The sequence below is a fragment of the Xiphias gladius genome, chromosome 6 (genome assembly GCF_016859285.1).
Source record: "Xiphias gladius isolate SHS-SW01 ecotype Sanya breed wild chromosome 6, ASM1685928v1, whole genome shotgun sequence".
Taxonomy (NCBI): Eukaryota; Metazoa; Chordata; class Actinopteri; order Istiophoriformes; family Xiphiidae; genus Xiphias; species Xiphias gladius.
In genome coordinates, this window is record NC_053405.1 from 27,003,260 (window position 1) to 27,022,635 (window position 19,376).

At 40.3% G+C, this 19,376-nt stretch overlaps 1 protein-coding gene across 1 annotated transcript in view; it reads right to left on the bottom strand.

Annotated features, from left to right (window-relative positions):
• Positions 1 to 786: 786 nt before the first annotated feature.
• The window catches only part of slc1a7b (solute carrier family 1 member 7b), a 35,868-nt gene continuing 17,278 nt past the window's right edge, over positions 787 to 19,376 (bottom strand). Inside the window, exons 3-11 of the mRNA XM_040129200.1 lie at positions 17,721 to 17,936; positions 12,991 to 13,033; positions 12,649 to 12,880; positions 12,417 to 12,516; positions 10,924 to 11,157; positions 9,709 to 9,903; positions 4,749 to 4,883; positions 4,475 to 4,574; positions 787 to 4,220 (exon numbers count right to left, since the gene is read on the bottom strand). Coding sequence (XP_039985134.1) covers positions 3,960 to 4,220; positions 4,475 to 4,574; positions 4,749 to 4,883; positions 9,709 to 9,903; positions 10,924 to 11,157; positions 12,417 to 12,516; positions 12,649 to 12,880; positions 12,991 to 13,033; positions 17,721 to 17,936 — 1,516 coding nt within the window. The 3' untranslated portion in view covers positions 787 to 3,959. The remainder of the gene's footprint in view (positions 4,221 to 4,474; positions 4,575 to 4,748; positions 4,884 to 9,708; positions 9,904 to 10,923; positions 11,158 to 12,416; positions 12,517 to 12,648; positions 12,881 to 12,990; positions 13,034 to 17,720; positions 17,937 to 19,376) is intronic.

Sequence of the window (19,376 nt, forward strand, 5' to 3'; positions counted from 1 at the left end):
CAGACACTGGACTCACTGGTAAACTGCTATTTTCCCGCTGTACGCCGAGGATATTTCCTCAGAGTATTTACCCGGGTGACTCGCAATTTGCCCCAGTGGGAGGAGGGCCGCAGAAGAGGGGGGCGGCGGTGCGAGGCCAGTGGCTCACTGCAATCTTGGTGCCAAGGAGGAGTGTGCTTTTTCGCTGCTCGCCTGCTCGGAGCAGGTCAGCTGCTCAGCGCACCTTTGTTCCATAGTGTTTTGGGTCACTTCATTCAGTGAAATCCCCCCCATATAAAAATCACATGGCAGTTAGTAAGTTGTCTACTGAAGGCCTTTCTTTTACTCTGGTGACTCTCTTTACAGCCATCTAAAGGCAGCAGCTATTTCCATCGGCAGTCTCTAGGCGACGTTGCACACGCCCAATCCCCAATTACGCGCGCAAGATCTGCTGGTTAAAATCGGTGCAACAAGCGCCAGACCGTTGCAAAACAGAAACCCCTTGTGTTCATGTGCACATTAAACTTACTTATTAAGAGATATGAACTGATAATATATCCTTCTATAAGGTCAGTTCCTTTCTTCTCCCCTGGTGTCTTCAGTCGTTGGGTAACCGGGGGCAACAATTGCGCGCTTCATGTTTTTTTGTTTTAAAACGTCCGGCCTAAGGAAAACCTTGAGCCCCGCATTTAATACAGGTAGACATGTTGCTGCCATGGCCAACATGATGTGATACAGACTGTCCGGGTTGCATCTTATAGTGGCGTTTCCAAAAAGGAGAGTGTTGTTTTCAAAAATCGTAATTTATTTGTGTATCATTATCAGGATCACGTTTATGTCACAATATGTAGATTAGGCAGACAACTATTTCTTTACCAGATTGTCAGCAGTCGTTTCTCCAAGCAAAACAGTCGAAGTAAGGCTGAATGAAACTTTAGAAAGAATTTCGGAAATAAAGAAGCACAACATGAGAAGAACTAGACCGCATTTTTAATTCTACCCCCATGATACGTACGGCACTACAGTGGTATTTGACTGCAGATGGTTATGGATCCTCTCAAATCGCGTCCTATTCCGCACGAGAAACAGGATGACCGCAACATCTCTAACATGTCCAAAGGGAATTCAAAAGTGAACTCAACCTAAAGGACTCACCATCCGCTCATGGCAGTGTATGTGAACTGCTGTATTCATATTTTGAAGCTCTGTAAGTCCCGGACAGCAGCAAGTTTCCTCTGAGGTCGGTGCCTCGCTGATTGGGAGAGTCCCGTGCTGAAGGGGAATGAAAGTAGTCGCTGTGATTGGCCATGATTGTCACAACCTTCAGCACGTCCACCTATGGTGTACGGTAGTGTACTCTGGTCCTACCCTGTTTTCAAGTGTGCCGCAGGTGCCCCAGGCGCGCCGGCCCACGAAAATACCAGAGTGCGCTTGGCACTCCCCCGGCGCACTGGGCAGGACGCACTGAGCTGCGCTCTGCACCGCGCCGCTGTTTTCACAGAAATAGGGTCCCTAATCTCCAATATCATAATATAATCCAGATACTGTAGAAAAAAACAAAGAAACAAAATAAAAAACACATCTCACAATACAGTCTGTTATCTTCTCGCGAGAAAAATGTTGGCAGCCTGTGGCAAATCCGAATACACGCTACGTCTTTGTCAGTTTCCCTGCACAGAGCTGACAAAATGCTTAATAAAATGACAGAATACATGGAACCTAGTATTTGACAGAGTCAACTGGACCTTTCTTCCATAAGAGTGAAATGTACCATGTTGTAATTGCACTTCCGAAGATTCAGGTTTAACAGATGTGTTCTGATTTTTTCAAGTCTATCTTGACACAATGCTCAAATGCTACAATAATTCCTCCTTCTCATAAAGGTCATAAAGCAGTCCCTTCCAAGTGTGAGAAACCCGTTCAGACAGAACAGGTGGTGAATCTCAGACCTGGTACAAAGTCAGTGGAACTCAAATTCACGCAAACAATGGTAGGTGACAATTTACTTCGTTATGCCTGAACAAACCTTAACAGATATTGGGCAAAATCCAAAGATCTCATTCCATGCAAAACTGTGTTCCAAAATTAGGCCTAAATTAATGAGGCTGTAGTGGTACAACTTACTAAAATCAAGAGGGTACTTTCAATTCACAGTCTTTACAGGTCAAAACTCTGTCCTTTTGTGTGGGAATTTTGAGTGCATATCTGGAGGAAAGTAAGACAGCGGAAGTTCCTTGGACCTTCTGAACTCAATCCAAGTCTGAGGTGCTTCACACTTGACATGCAGAGTCAGAGCATGTTGTTCGCTAGCTGGAGCTAATGTGTGTACTAGAAAAAGAGCAATCAAATCGGTGTGGACGAAGCAGGACAAAAATTTGACTTTGTGGTTGGTACAACTTTGAGCAGTGAGCCAGTTCTGACAGTAATCAAGTACCAGGACGTACTCTGCTGATGTGGCTTGGCAAGGAAAAGCACCAAGAGTGTTGAAGAAGTGTGAAGACTGTGACTTTGAAAGTTACCTACTTGTTAGCCACAATCTGTCAAACTCATATCGGCTTTGGCTTAACTTTGGGAGGCAGTTTTGTACAGAGTGAGGACCAATCAATACAATATAGTGCACCCAATTCACTGTCCTCCATTTTATTGCGTGTCTGAATTTTTGCACCGTATGGAACCGTTAAAAAAATTCCCACGGTGGAATGCAAAGCTTTGCTTGGTACAGATACAAAAATAACAGTCCCGTGACACTACACCTGGCAGTGCTGACGCACAATGATGATGATTCTTGAGAGTTTAAAATTTCAGTTTTCTGCTCACACAGTAGTATATGAACAGAGATTTTGTCCCTTATTTCTTTTTGCTAGGCTGCAGTCACTTTATGGCCAGAATGGACAGGAGCAAGTATTACTGTCGCCAATAACCTTTTCCACATACATGAAATTGTGAGTATTTTTTTAAGATAGACCTGAAAAAATCTAACCCTAACCTTTAACTGAATGGCTCCAGTGCATAATGGTGAGGAGTTATATCAGCTAATACAGACGGAAAGCTCCAAAGTAAGTTCATGTGTTGTAGACACAGAATGTTGAGATCTTCTTTGATACATTGAGAACTGAAGCAAATAAATCCACTAAACCAACAAACAAGGACCACTTAGTTTATGTTAAATTACCAGTAGTTGTTTGTAGGCTGTTCAAGTGCCAGGAAAGTTTAATTAAATCAAGTGCTCCCGAGGCTGTTCAAATACACGAAGCCATTCAAATCTCTAGTTTACCCACGTATTAAAGTTATAACATGACCACAAGGGAAGGTGAAGTTTCTGATCTTTTTCAGTTCCTCCTTCCCTGGCATCACTGTCAGCCTAGCACCACCAACTTTGTTAAGGCAAAATTCAACAATTAGGGCATTTCACTTTGCCTCCTGATCATTCAGTTCACTCCAGACAGTTGCAATCCTGACTTGTCTCTTATATGACACAACTGGCTGCTAGCAGTGGTATAAAACGTAATAAACACTTGTCTTGTTAACATTTTGCACACAGACAAAAAAAACGTAACAAATCATAAAAAATGTAGGTAGCAAATACAAATCAGTTAATCAATGCACGCTCTCGCACCTGTATTCAGAGTCTGGGCGTTTAGGTGCGAGCTCACCCTGAAGGTCCAGACCAATGACAAGATTTATGAATAGAATTATACTGTTGTTCTTTTTGGTGTCTTTAATTCCACTGCCAACGTGCGTCTTGTCCAGGCTTAAAAAAAAAAAAACTTTTCTATGACAAAGATTGACAGGTTTGTGTTAAAATGCCTTCGTCAAAATTTTCAGGACCCCATCTTGTCACCGGAGAATGTCGGCCAATAATTTGCTGGGAGAAGAAGACGAGCTCGGTTGTGCTCTCCTCCTACCTATACAGGTGTCCGTTGCTCTGAGGTTCTGAACAGCACAACTACAAAAACCACCCATCAAACTCCGGGAGCAGGCTATACGTTGGTCTCAAGGCCGTTCATGTCAACGGTACAGTGTTCTTTACTCTTCTTCAGGTGCCTCGGAGGAATTGGAGGCTTCTTCCTCTCTGACGGCGGCCGGACGCCCTCCTCCAGCTGCATGAGCCTGGCCACATCCGGAGGGAGGAGCTCATGTTTAACCCCTGAGGAAGGGGGTCGGAAAGTGCTGTTGTTGTTGTGACAGTTCATCAGAGGTGGGGTGTTCATAACAGGTTTGGTCTCACAGATCAATGGCACCTGTGGGTGACAGAGGATTATAGTAACAGGATATCATGTGTTGTCAGCTTCAGGAAATAGTGCTGACAGCAGGGGGTTAATAAAAAAAACTCGGTCATTAAGAACCAGCCCTTACCATACTCTGACGTACCCTTTTAATGAAAGAACTAAGTTTGTGTGTAATTCTGTCACAATTGTGCAGGTCTCATAGTTTTGTTGCTTTCTGCAGAGGAAAGATTCCTTTTTCTGGACTGAAGCTTTAACTTAAAACTCACCCCGTCTCCCTCTTTAATGAAGTCTTTCCTGCAGATGTGTGCCATGATGCCTGTGGCCAAAGCATCCCCCATAACATTCACCATGGTGCGGAACCTGTCTCTGCAAAAGAGGAAGACATTTGAGAGAGAATACGAATGATTTGAACGGAAACCTAAAAAAACTTCCGGGCATTTTGGCCCCAAATGAAACTGAGATGAAGAAGAAGGGACTTGTGTTTTTGCTCCGGTATGATAAGTTTGGAAAATGATGGAAATGAACACACATGCTACTTACAGTGCCCAGTCTACTGCAATAATGAGAGTGATGTCATCGGTTGGCAACCCGACGGATGTTAACACTATCACCATGGTGACCAGTCCAGCTTGTGGTATCCCTGCTGCACCAATACTGGCTGCAGTGGCTGTGATGCTGGTAGAGATTCAATTAATAAACATAAACATTATAAACTATACCTAACGTAACAACTGAGGAGAAGCAATGGCTGTAGAACCTGAGCAGTGGCTCCTGTGGGATGTCATGGCTAATACACAACTAAAGGTCACAAATGCATGCTATGTTTAGTCCATGTTTCTTTCCTCAAAAGTTAAATCTCTACGCCTCTTTTGCAATTCCAGTTCTCTGTCCATTTCTGTAGACTCCTGTGGCTATATGTTCTTTGCTTGAAATTTACTGATACCTCATTGTCTTTAAGTTTTGCCCCTTTGTCAAAAAATTTGCCTGATGCATAAGCAAATACTTTTCTATACTTAAGGCCATTTGGTGTAGAATTTGAAAATTTCCAAATTTGGCACCCCCTCTGGTTGTATCAAGAACAGACACTCTGGTAGGCCAGCCCAGTATCCTAGAAACTACGTCCACACTGGACGATTTGTTTCCCATCACAGACCTGCAATGAACATTCACTGTTTACTAGCCGTGTATACATTCCTATTTATCTATATATTTGCCAAGCTAAAAAGGCTCAACCTCAACACTTCCAAAATGCTGGTGATGCATATTACTACAACATCTCCAACAGCAGTTTTCATAAATGGTGAGCCACTTGAGTTTGTGGAGAAAATCACTTATTTCGACAGCCTTTACCAGGAAGGACAGGTGGAAGCAAAAGGACATGAAGGCAAGACTGTGAAAAACCCTGGATGCGACATAGAAGTCCATTTTATTGTATGTTCTGAATACGAGACCAAAGCTGAAATGAATAGGATCGAGGCCTTCCACAATCGATGCCTGAGACATTATGAGGCAGCTTCAGGCTTAACAAGGTCACAACATTGGAATTATACAGAAAAACCAAAAGCAAGAATGTCACTGAAATAAGGCAGACGTGGCTGCGATGGCAAGGCCATGTGTGTTGAATGGAGGCAGAATACATCCCAAAGGTTGCGCTGAGATGGACTCCCTCCGGCAAAAGAAAAACCTGGAAGATCAAAAATTACCTGGCACAGAACAGTGATGGAGGAGCTAGCCAAGGTGAGACCAACTTTGGTCTCAACTTTAGGGTCAACATGTGGCAAAGGATAGGGGACAATGGAAGTAGGTTCACCGGTGCCTTGTTTCCCACTTGGGGTCAAAGGATTAAGTAAGTAAGTTTAACTATAATCACAATCTTTCCCGAACTTTACCCAAGTATTGTAGTTGCCGAATCCTAACCATACCTTTAATAATAGTTTATTAACCATAACCATTGTCTTTCCCTAACCATAACCATAACCATAGTTGCCTTGCACAGAAATTGTAGAAAGGAAAAATTAAAAAAAGGAAAAAAAGAATGGGGTGTAAAACATCTCTGTCTTTCAACATACTCCTGGTTTAGCAGGATCATACAATATTGAGGTTCTTGTCTGGCAGTAGGGTCTAGCACTGGGCAGACAGCAACGCACTTCAATGCATCCCATTCCACTCTAATCCCCACTCTGGGATCGCATCCGGGAACACTGAGATGAATGGTCTTGCAAGACTGCAAAAATTTGTACTGGGGCTGCCTCATTTTTCTATAAACAAAAACATCTGTCATCAGAAAAAATGTGAGATCTTTTTTAAGGGGGAAAACATACGACATAATCCACATATTTGTTTTTTAAGGTCTTGTATGTCACGTGCTGGGAATTCTCAGTTAGTCTCAGACATAATTTAGCCCTCCTTTAGTATAAGTGTTCTCACAGACTGAGCCAGGCTTTTATTCAGCTGCCCTACTTTCCCCATGGGCAGCAGAAAACAGCAGGTAGGTTGTTTGGATGAACACTTACAGGAAGATAAGCCGGGCCTCATGAGTCCGGCAAATGTCTGTTCACAACAGGATAAACTATTAGTGTCTCCAAAAAAACTGTCCGACTACACACTGATTAGATGCATCTTCTGTAATGTTAAATGAGATGAGTTCATAACAGTAGAGACTGTGTGGAGAGAGCACTACATGTCAGTGTACATCTGGTATCTGGTGCAGATCCAGAGGTTGAGGACGGGATGATCCCACCACTCATCACAGCACGATGGTGAGAGATGGTGGTTGGGGGGTGAGTTGGGGTCAGAAGGTCAGCAGCGGCGTGACTGGGATGCGGTGGTTTATCGAGGCCATGTGGCTCTTTTCAGACAGAGATAAGCGGATAGTTTCAATCTACAGTTGCTATATGGAATTATATAGAAAAAACATACAGTGGGAAATATAGGGTAGGTTGACAGCAGCAGGAGATATGTTAATGTTTTAATGAATGTTTTAGGTAAAATGGAAACAATCGTGTGGACACTTGACCTTGCCCTAACAATGATGAGCCATTATAAGATCAATGCGAGCATTTTTTATTACATTTTCAATTTTTCAAAGATATTGAATATTTTAATTTGTAACATCAAAGAAAAGATGAAAAGACATGGCATGAATGCATGTTACCATTAATACTCAAATCGAATCACATATTTCAGAAAAGTTTTCCATACGTTCAGTCTTTTAAAAAGACTCTTTTATTTGTTCTTGAAGGCAGCAGGTATGTCAGAAGCTGAATGTGCCCCATTAGTATTTATGCCACCTCTATTGAGATTCACTATCGTGGTGTGTTTGTCCTCAGAGTGTAAAAACATTAACACGTTTTTCTTGTGTGCACTGCTGATAACGTACAATGGGAAGATCGAGAAGAAGAGACACTGGACTGAGTTTAAGATTCATTCCTCTGATATTCACAGTTTCTTACATACAGAACAACTCCACAATATTTCTGTAATTCAGGACATGGTGAAACACAATGAGTATAATGTTTGCTTTACACTTCAAGCACAATGGATCCTGCCTTCAATTTTGAAAGATGATTGGGAGATAATTGAACTTAATCTATGCTTGTATTGCTTGCAAGTTATAATGCTACTCTCTGATTGCAGATCATTTTCTGGGCACTTTAAACTACCTATGTGGTTTCTGTAATCTCTGCTTTCAGTTTTCTCTCCCAGCAGGCCAATCCCAGTTGTTGAGCCACAGCAGGAACCCTTATAGAGCTAGGCACTAGGCACCGATTGATGTGGTAGTATGAAATACCTGCTTCTCCAAACTTGAGAAAATTCAAAACAATAATGAAAGAGATTCTTTAGATAGAGTGTGTGATAGATCTCCACCCTCTGATGAAACCCATAATTGTCAAAAAGTTTAAAACCTGGATCTAAAACACCTAAAGGTGTTGGATCTTTGAACGATGTATGAAAACCCCTCCCCCAACACCTTTCCCAATTCGGAATTGCGAAATATCATATTTAACAGACAGATACATATGAGAAGGGTATCGATTTTTACGCACGTAAAAAAAAAGAAAAGAAAGTTCAGTTCAATTGTTTAGCAATATAGGGTTTCCTCTGCCCTCTTTCCATCAAGTAAACTGAAGGGCTGCGATTGAAAAGTCTTTTTGCTTAGGAAGGTTCCTAACTGAGTGAAATGAAATATCCAAGTGGCAGCCATGAGCTGATCCTTAGTTTTATTTCAGATCGCAGCAGAAAGATCTTCTTCTTCAGAAATGCTCAGGAAAATTTAGCTTGTGTGCTGCCACACCAATAAAAGAGCTTCGCTACTGAAAGCTATTTAACTGAAAAAACAGCAATGTTACCACCACGCTGCTGAGAAATGTGGTTAAAGTTTGGTTGGGCTGCCCAACACCGCAATCTATACTAAAGTTGTGACACTGCATTATTTACAGTATTCATCATATAATGTATAAATATTCTTTATCTACGAGAACTCCTTTTTAAAAAAAATTTTGGTTAAGGGGAGACAGATGTTGAGGAAGAAGTGAAATTTGGCCACTTATTTTGAACTGGCTTCAAAAATAGTGTGCTCTCAATTCTGATGCGCCCAGCGGAGATTTCCATCTGAAGACAGTCTGGCTGCCTTCCACAGCCTCAGATACAATAAATACATAATGATACAATCAATTTCGGGGATGATAAGTATGATCAGCCACCCTCTGTATCTTGTCTTATCTACTACTGAGCCTTGTCAGAGACCTTTTCCGCTACAAGTTTCATTCCTTGTTTTGGGGGCCCTTTTTTGAAAGTTTTAAAGCTCCAATATATGAGCGTGAATCATTTCAAACAGTTGACTCAGATGCTCATCACTGGCCTTCAATATATTTACAGTGATTTCTTTGATTGCTTGATGAAGGGCAGAAGCTCGCTAGCGATCGCTGGCTCTTCTGCACCTGATTGGAGGCTGAGCAACCCTGTGGAAGAATTACTCTTTTTTTTCATTTACTTCTGTTGTAATATTGCAAGAATGACCAAAAAGTATTCACTGATACTCATTGAAAAGTGAGTTTAAAAAAAATTAACCCTAAAAATCCAGGTGAGGATGTTAATGTCAATCATGAGTCTTTCAAAATGTAAAAATTAAAAGGAAATCTTTGAAAAATTAATGAAAATGTAGATAAATAAATATGACACTTTCTTAATATGAAGGAACCTTGAAACCATCATCAGTCTTACTCCTTACTTACTCTCCTTATTTGTCAGGTTTAAAACTTCTTCAAACTGATGACAGACAACTTCCTACATATATAATGCAACTAATCAGGTCAGAAAATCACAAAAAACACACAAAAAAAGTGGTTATTTTGAAAACCAGAGTTACATATGCCATAATGTATTTCTGCTATTCATTTTAAAGGATTTATGGTTATTGATATTATGTAAAATCCGAATGATATCTCTCCCATGTTAATGAGCTTACAAGCACAGATAGTATATAGCATGGTCTACTGACCTGATGGTGATGATCTGGCCAAAGTCCAGCTCATAATTATTAACTTGAGCGATGAATATCGCTGCCACAGCCTCATAGAGAGCGGTGCCATCCATATTGATGGTGGCGCCCACGGGGAGCACAAAACGAATGATACGGCGGTCAATGTGGTTGTTCTCCAAGAGGCACTTGAAGGTAATAGGCAATGTGGCAGAGCTGGGGAAGACAGAGAACAAGACTGAGAGCTCAGAACATTCAAAGGTCAGGCAGAAAAGCATTACATAACCACCTCCTAACTCCTCCTCTGTTTGTGTGTAAACAAGTGGTAACTATTGATGGTTTGTTGTAGTGACAGAACCAGCCGAAACTCTTATAGACAAGAAGAGGTGCAATACTGTTTTACAAGACGTACAGCATGCACAGATGCATTTTACTGATATGAGCCCAGCACACACATCAGTGTATGATGATAGCCAGTCACTGCAGCAGGCAGTCACTCCGGCCTTGGCTTGGCAAAAAAAAACAACACACCAAATACTGAGTTCGCCAGCACCAGTATACCACAAGCTGAATACACACATTCCCCAGTTTGCCACAATACCAAGGATTGACTTCACATGGAAAATTTTCAAGTTTAATGGACCACATCAGTGTTTTTTGTGTTTTAACCAATTTCCATCAAATCACATAACTTAACATTTTTGAGGAGCATTTTCCAAAGCATGGTGTCATGTTTTAGATTTTCAATTTGCCACTTCCCACCCACCTGGTTTTCATTTATTTTCATGTGGGCTAAAAACAACACCAATCTGATATGTGCCACAGTGACATAATGTTTGCTATTTATATTAATAAGGTGCTATATCCCAATCAACCACATGTGCATGTATACATGCAGACCTTAAAACACATGCACATGCACACGCACACACACACAAATGGATAGGTGCCAGTCTAATCAAATGCGCTGAATGCTCCTTTATGTTCCAGTCCCTTCCCACACACATACCAGATGCTTTCTGATCTCCCATTGTGTCTTTGAGGCTTTTTACTTTCATGTTCAGTGAATGGATAGAAGAGGTAAGGATTTCTGGCATTAGGACTTCGAGGTTTGTAATTTAGGATTCACAAATGGCAAAATAGAAATAATTTACTTCTCTTTTCATAGCACATCAATATAAACAAAAAGCAAGTTGAATCAATTGAGTTTGTTCACTCCATAGTGATTTTCTTTACCTGGAGGAGGTTGCGAGGGCGATGAGCAGGGCTTGCAGGATTCCCCGTATGTAAACGATGGGGCTCTTTTTGGTGATGAAGAAGTACATGGCAGGCAGGATGAACAAGCCATGCAACACCAGCCCAAACACCACAGTGACGGCGTAGAAACCCAGCTTCTTCCCCATGGCTGACGGATCACTCATCTCCAGGATCTTACCAGCCACCAGGAACACAATGCCAAATGGGAAGTACCTGGATCAGGAGTAGCTCCAAGTCAGCAATGGTAGCTGTGAAGTCTTTTATAAGTTATACAACTTTAAATTTGTTGTCCTATAGATGCATTTTCAAGTGACCTTATCATGAGATGCTTGTGCAAGTCGGGGGTAGAAAACCAATCATAAACTGCTTGAATCTTAAAAGAAAAAAAAAACCAACCTTTTCATATCAGAGCAACCCTGTCTCCTAGAAATTAGGCTTCTATACAACCAAAGTACAACAGCAAATACTTTTGTTAATAACGTAATTGTGAATTACGCAACCTGTACGTAATTTTTTATTAACATAATGAGGATATGTTGTTAATTTACGTATTTGGCACGTAGTAAATACATTGATACTGAATGTATCAGTAAAATGTTCACAGACAGTGAATATTTGTTTTCCACCAAAACATCCGATCTTGCAGTTCAGTATCCACTTGCAGTGACTACAGTGTCATTAAACTGTTTAAGGGTTTTGGCAAGGCACTCACAACATTTGGTTAAGGTTAGGGAAAGATTGTAGTCTGGATTAATACAGAAAAAAAGTTCGGAGTAACTTCAGATACAATGTGTTTGTTTATATTTAACCAAAACCACCATCTTTCCCTAACCTTAACCAGAGTGCTTTTATTGCCTAGACCTAACCATGGATGGGACTCTGGATCCATATTTGCTTATGTTACTGTTTTTTTAATGCTAAGGCTCATGCACATTAATGTTACAAACATCCAGAATGAGCGGGCTTCTACACTCTTAAACTGCGCGCAAGGCAACCAGCCATTTCATATATGCTAACCTTCATAGACAATATAGAAATTTACTCGTATAAGGGTAGGCGCTTGTGGTCTGGTACACAAATGTCATCACTTACTTCAGAGCTAACTTCATGAGGTGCGGTTTAGCGATATCACTGCATCTGGCTGCCTTTTTTCACTGTAATTACGTGTGTTATGTTAACTAACCAAAGATGTCAGAGCTGATCTGGATGCCATGTAGTGAAAATGTTTCGAAAATAGGATGATAATTGCCACATACAAATTGATCTCTTAACAGTCATATTTACTGGGAAACTGGTAAATTGGTAAATTGTCCCTTATTTCTACACAATGAAAATGTCCATGTAAACAGTAAACTATCATGAGATTGTGGCAATGTGTTTTCCACCCCCCTGCTGCATGTACATCCTTTACTGCTTCTAAAACCCATCCGTAGCTTGCTAAGGTTAAAAAATGTGTTTAAAAAAATCATCACCATATAACAATGGCAACAATTCTAAGGACAGCCTCATTCAGACTCTGGCAGAAGTTCACCAAGGCACTGCCATTTGGCCCCATCCTTCCCAACATAATACCTGTGAAAACACAAAGTGCAGTCTTTAAAATAATGGATGTAAGGGTTTTAATTTGCAAAGTAAGTTGCAGTTCAACATTTGAGGACAAAAGGTAATTAATAGAATTCAGGGTAGAAAAATGCAGGTGTGTACCCATTGTGGCTGAAAAAATAACAATTCCAAGGACATTCATTCCATCGCTTGTTCCTTCCCGAGTGCGTATGAGCACATCAGGGGGCGGGGTCAGGTCAAGGGCAAAGTTCTGGATGTCAGTTCCATTATCGTCCTGGATACCATAGATGAGCGCTCGCCGTGTGGTGGACTCTGATTGGGCCTGACTTACTGTTGGCTTGGGTTTCACAATGTACTCGCTGCTTGTTCGATACTGTGGCCAAGAGATAGAAACAGAAGCAGAAACAGAAAGTGGCATTGATGTTCTAAAGGATGCTGAGCGTTTGTGTTGGTACGTGCTGTGTGCGGTATCGAGGGTCTTACCTGCTGGAATGTGGCCTGGACCAGATTAGATGGGAACATGTTGCTGCAAGGCGAAAATACACACTTACTATATTGAAATATTACGGTTTTGCAGTTCAAAAAGGTTGAAAAATAAGAAAGCAGGCAATCAATTAAATACCGTATGCTTAAAAGACCTCCTTCCATTGGTTTAATATACAGAGATTTGTGTCCCATAAATATAATTATAAATGCTTTATTTTTTTCATATAATCAGATCGTTCTGCACTACAAAGCTGAGGAGATGTTTTTTAGGTTCTTGCCTCGGTGTAAATGAAATGGCTGTGAGTCACATTGAGTAGGTTCCAAGGAAAACATCCCAGTTTTTTGGACAAGCTAAGATTATGCAGAGCAAGAGGCTGCAACAGTGAACAATGTAGCTCTCAATGTCAGCTTTTTCCGTGAGGGGTGGTGTCAGGAGAGATAATCATTCACACACAAAAAAAAACATTAAAAAAAAAACAAACAAAAATAAAATGAGATTATTCTACAGTAAATAATTCTCCTGCTATTTCAGTTGATACAATCAAGTGAAATTAACCCTCGTGTCTAAACAAACCAAGTCCTGCTGAAATAAATTCTTCACTTGCTGGTGTGTTTGACTGCAGCTGCTGAGGTTGCGCAATACAGAAATAGGAGGCGCCTGCTTGGCAAGATTGACCTCACATCATGTTCATGGCTATTTAGAATAATACTTTCTAACTTTTATGATATCCCATAATTTAAACAGAAAAAGAAGAGTGAGGGTTCATTTGACTGAAACAAATAGCTGAAAGGTTTTTGCTGTTTCATTTTCAGTTGAATTTAACCATGACCAAAACCTCGCTCTAACCTCATCCAAATATCTTTAGTTGCCCAACCCTAACTTTTATCCCACAAAACTACGCAGTTTTTTTTCCAAAGAGTCATTTTAAAAAAACATTCATTGCACCCCTCTCACCAGGCAGTCTGCTGTTTGTGTGTGTGTGTGTGTGTCTGTGTGTCTGGGGGGGAGGGGTCTATAAAATCTGAAAGGGTAGATGACTGCACAGCTGCACAAACTAAAAAACCTAATTACATTCAAGATGTGTTAACTCAGAAATGAAATATGGATCACTTACAAGAGGCACCCAGGACGACCCTATATTTATAACTGAACAGCTTAAACTGATACTTAACTAAAAAGCGAGGCTATATAACTTTGGAAAGAATAAAAAACACAATCTTCCTCTTACGAATGAAAAGTTCAATTCATAAGCAATAGAAAAAACACTCTTGACACAATGATAACACAATAACATAACCTCTTTCTAAAAAAATCATCAAACAGTAATCTTAACCAGATCTCAATAAGCACCAAATACAGTAAATTTCCTAAATGTAGACCAATAAAATAACAAAATAAAACCTATTTATTAAGACTCCCAACCACGATATATTATCCCTTACCTTAATCAGACCAACTCTGTTAACACAATGACACATTTGAAAAATAAATCCAAAACCCTTGTTACCTTGTATGGTCTGAATTGTATCCATGTTAAAGAATCTGGATAAACTATGACTCAAAACATCAGAACAAAAAAAAAAAAAAGCGCCTCTAATCCAATACAGACTCTGTTTGTGCACTCAGTGACCATATTTAGATCCAACAGCAGGAAGAAAAAGAATACAGAGAACGGAGAAACAAAATGTGGCTCATAATGAGTACCTCTGGGAAGATTTAAGAGTGCCAACAACAACAAACCCTCCTTACATTCCATTGGTGTAGTGCTGAAACAACAAAGGAGGTCCTGATTGACTGTAAAGAGAACGTCTTCGTTTCTCTCATGAGCCAGTTCATCAGGTCAGGTTAGATAAAATAAGGTTACTGTCTACCGTGACCTGTCCTACGTTTTACAGAGGCTGTATGATCTTCAAAACCTGCCATCATAGCCACTTGGAATTTTAGTTGCATGAAACACATTAAACATCAAACCAAAGAAAACTAATATACCTGGAAAGTATATTGGCTTAAACCAACCATTTTGGCACAAATAACCGCTATTTGATCAGCCTGATCAGCCTACAGTTGGCTGCTACAGACTGAACTGTCTTGTAAAATGCTAGACGACCCAATGACTTTCTGGCAACATTACAAATCTGATTTACTGCCTCAAGGTTGTATGCTTCTATCAACCAGTCAAGTTGCAGTTTAAATCCATGTCTGTCCAGCTTCATATAATATAATGTCTGTAGTGAAGACTTTGAAGGAATTTAATAAAAGGTATTAAGGTATCTTTTTTTGTGAGCTCAGCCTTATAATTACACTTAAAGCAAACATGCACTTTCAAACTCTGTCCCACTGTTAGAGTTTATACTGACTGCATCCTTAAGGTCACCTGCTGACGCATTCAGTCTGCCTACAAAGCTCTGTGCTGTCTCATTATTGGCTTGAACTCAGACTCACACCAATGAAATAAAACGCTTGGATTAGACAACCAAACCAATACTTAGAGTCATCCCATCCTGAAAAGCTTAAGACAACCAATGGTTTTAATCCTGTCTCGGGTTTGTGGCAAATCCGAACAGTCTGAAAAACTCACATCCTCACAGCAGAAAGGTGTTATTACTTATTTACTTTCTAGGAACTGATTTTATGTGACCATGAGAATAAAGTGTGTGGTGGACATTGTCATACAACAGTAATGACTGCAAGAATTTGGTGGTATGTACCACTTTCCATTCATCCCGGCTATAAAGAACCCCATAGGAAAACAAAAGAGTTTGTCTCCAGTATTTGAAACATCTTTCACTGATAGCTGTGAAAGAATAGAATAACATATGAGGAAGATGTTATTTTGGTGCTTTAGTTTGTAGCTCTGTCTTTTTATTGACCACATGCCAAAACTGTCAGAGTGATGGAAGAAATATTGCCATGGGAACATACTGTGAATACACCATATGTAGTTTTAAACATGTTCTTATGTGAGATATATAAAGTTGGGTGTGTTGTAAATAATAATATAATAATAGCATCGAACTTATGTTACAAACAATTTGAAAGATTCATGGCCACATCTCCCTGCTGCCTTTGCCAGGCAGCAAGGATTTTATGAGTCGCACTCTGGGCCTCTTGGCCTGTGTTGCTTAGATTTCGACCATTGTTTTTTCTTAATGTGTATCCCGAAAGTCCTCGAAACTAAAGACGGGTGACAAACTAAAGGAAAAACCAAAATAGTGTCTTAGTAAGGTGTTGGGCCACAACTTGCCACCATAACAGCTACAATTAACTTTTGCATTGATCCTACAAGTCTCTGGAACTCTACTGGAGGGATGACCGCTTGTGCCCTATGGATGGGGGCATTACCATCCTGTTTCTCCACTTATTTTTCAGGGTTTTCCTTTAATTTGTCATCCATCTGTATGTGGAAGTCCAGTACTAAATCACTGGAGTACCCCTTTAAACCAATGATAATGTAACACAGATGTGCAAACTAATTTCGCAATAATAATGAACCAATTCAATTCAGTATGGCATGAATTTCATATATTGCCAAAGCATCATTTCCATAATGAGATGAGAAGGAAAAAAAAGTATCTATATATATATATATATATATATACTGCTGTATATATGTATATATGTAGTGTATGTATATGTTTGTGTGGAATTGTGACTTCTCTCTCAAAAATTCACAACTTTTACACAACTCACAACTTTATTATAATAATAGTAATCTGTCATATGAAAAAGACTGTATATATCTATATACACTCACCGAGCACTTTATCAGGAAAACCTGTATCTAATAAGCTAATGATGTGGCAGCAGATCAAGGTCAGGAGCTTTAGTCAATGTTCACATTTAAACTCAAGAATGGGTAAAAATGTGCCCTAAGTGACTCTGACTGGGAAAAAAACAGCAGTACTGCAGATGTGCATCCCTTTAATGGCCACAATAGACCATCTTCTAAAGGGTACTTCCAGCAGGATAATGCACCTTGTTACAAAGCAAAAGTCGTCTCCAACTGGTTTTCATGAACATAATGACGTGTATGGTCACATATGTAGAACTGAATTTATGTGTTTACATAGAGGCGCTAGGTCAAAGGTCCTCAGAGGGTGCCTTGCCGTTTGAATAGGAGGAAATGCTTTGGCCGTAAAGCCATAGGTTAGTGACATTTTTCAGGAAAAATACAACTGCCTTATTTAAGACTTGGTGGTCAAGGCTGATTTTCAGAGTGGTTCATTGGCTTCACACCCTCTCAGGAGCAGATCTGCAGATGCTTGATTTGACGCTGTACTTCTTTGTAATAAACCTTTATATGCAATCAAGACGGTGTCAGCGGAGTCTCCTTCATCCTCTTCACATCATCAACTCCATCTAATAAACTACAATGACAATGAGTTCAGTTTACTTAAGGGGGCTTCCCCAGTCACCAGGTCTGAATCCACTAGAACACCTTTGGGATGTGGTAGAACAGAAGACTGGTAACATGAATGTGTAGCTGACACTATGGAACTGACACAGTGGCTGTGGCTCAGGAGGTAGAGCAGGTCGTCCACTAACTGGAAAGAGATTTCCTTTAATGCCAGACAACTGAACAGCTTTTTCTCAACATATACTGTACTATTTCTGTCTCCCAAACTGACTGACACATGTAAATTCACATATGTTGGAGTCATGAACTAGAAATAAGTTGTTTATGTTGTGCACATGTATAGTCAGATGGATGTTATGGTGGTTGTACCGGATGAGGTCTAGCAGAGCATCAGCAGAACTCATGATAGGCTTGCCACTGTCCTCAGAGTCCTCTTTCTGGGCTGCACCACCTGGATGGATGATGGAGACCATGATGATCCCCACTACCACGGCCACAAAGGTGGTCCACAGGTAATAAGACACTGTGATCAGACCAAGCCGACTGGAACACTTGGCATCGAGGGCAGCCAGTCCTGACATCAAACTGGAAGAGGAAACATCCATGTTAGACTCTCAATGAATTATATTTTGTTCTTTGACGGTATAGGGATTATTTGATCATTTTCAAAATGTAATGACTGCCATTCATAAGTCACAAGTCCTTAAGTTCGGTTTCCTTCCCTATGCTTCCCAATCTGAAAATCAACTTATGCCGATAATGTTGTGAGGTATAAAACCACGTACCTGTCAAATTGCCAGCATCTATGCATATTTGAAAAAAAAACGAAGTGCTTTTAAAACAAGTTTTATAAGATAAGAGCTTGGACAGTATTTCCAACCTATATAGAAGTACACAACCCTTCAATTCATCTGAAAACAAAATCAAACACAAAATGGACATACATGCCTTGGACATTCATTCTGACTCACCAAAAGGTCCATTTTGCAAATCCTCTGGAATTTTTGATCATTTCACATGATTTTCATCAGCAGTTGGAGTTTGCCCAGCTACAACGGAATTGCAAAAGTTCAAATTTCCACTTTTTTCAGAGCACTTTAAGACCTTGGAACTTTGAGTGAAATTTTTCCCCAACTGCTCTTTCTGATGTCAAGAATGATCTCGACATCTACTGTACATTTACACGACTCCATCTGCTGAGGAATATCATGTAACATAATCAAAAGATCCAGGACAACTACTATATTGACCTTATGGTGACGTTGTTTCTCATCTGCTGTTTCCCAGGTCAAAATGAACTTTAAAACTTGGTTGGCTAATCGTGATTAATGTAGTGTTACAACATGTCCTCCAAATTAAATGACACAATACGTTATTTGTCCATGTCCTCTAGAACGACACTTAGAAGCATTTTCTGATCTGGCGCCCCTATCAGCAGGACAGCATCAATTATCTGTGCCTTCCAAAACGGTTACAAATCACTGTTGAAAAATGATCTATTTTATGATTTAACAACTCTATAGCATATGTTGGTTAAGTTTAGGCACAAAATTACTTGTTTTTTTTTTAGGAAAAGATCATGGTTTGAGTTAAAATAAGTAGTTAGTTAAGGTTAGGGATACACTGTGGTTTGGATTCAAAGGTTAGGTTACCTTCATCGTAATGGTTACAATAATAAACATGTGGTTAAGGTTATGGACTCCCATGTTAAACTCCAACATTTTGCTGACCCATTCACTCAAACCTCTTCCCTATTTGGTCGCTCTATAAACAATCACCTGACTTCCTCCCTTGCTCCTGTCACAATCACTACAGCCGCGCTTGATGAAACGACTGATGCCGTTGTTCTTCTTGGAAGCTCACTTTCAAGGCACTTCGCTGTAACACACTCAGACACCGACTAATTAACGTTTAGCACACAGAGATTCTCCACAAGGGGGAGCAACTCAGTCACTGTCAGGTCATTTCAGCCGACTTGCGCCACCTTAAGGAAAGAAAACTAATAGCAGCAGCAGCAGCTTAGAC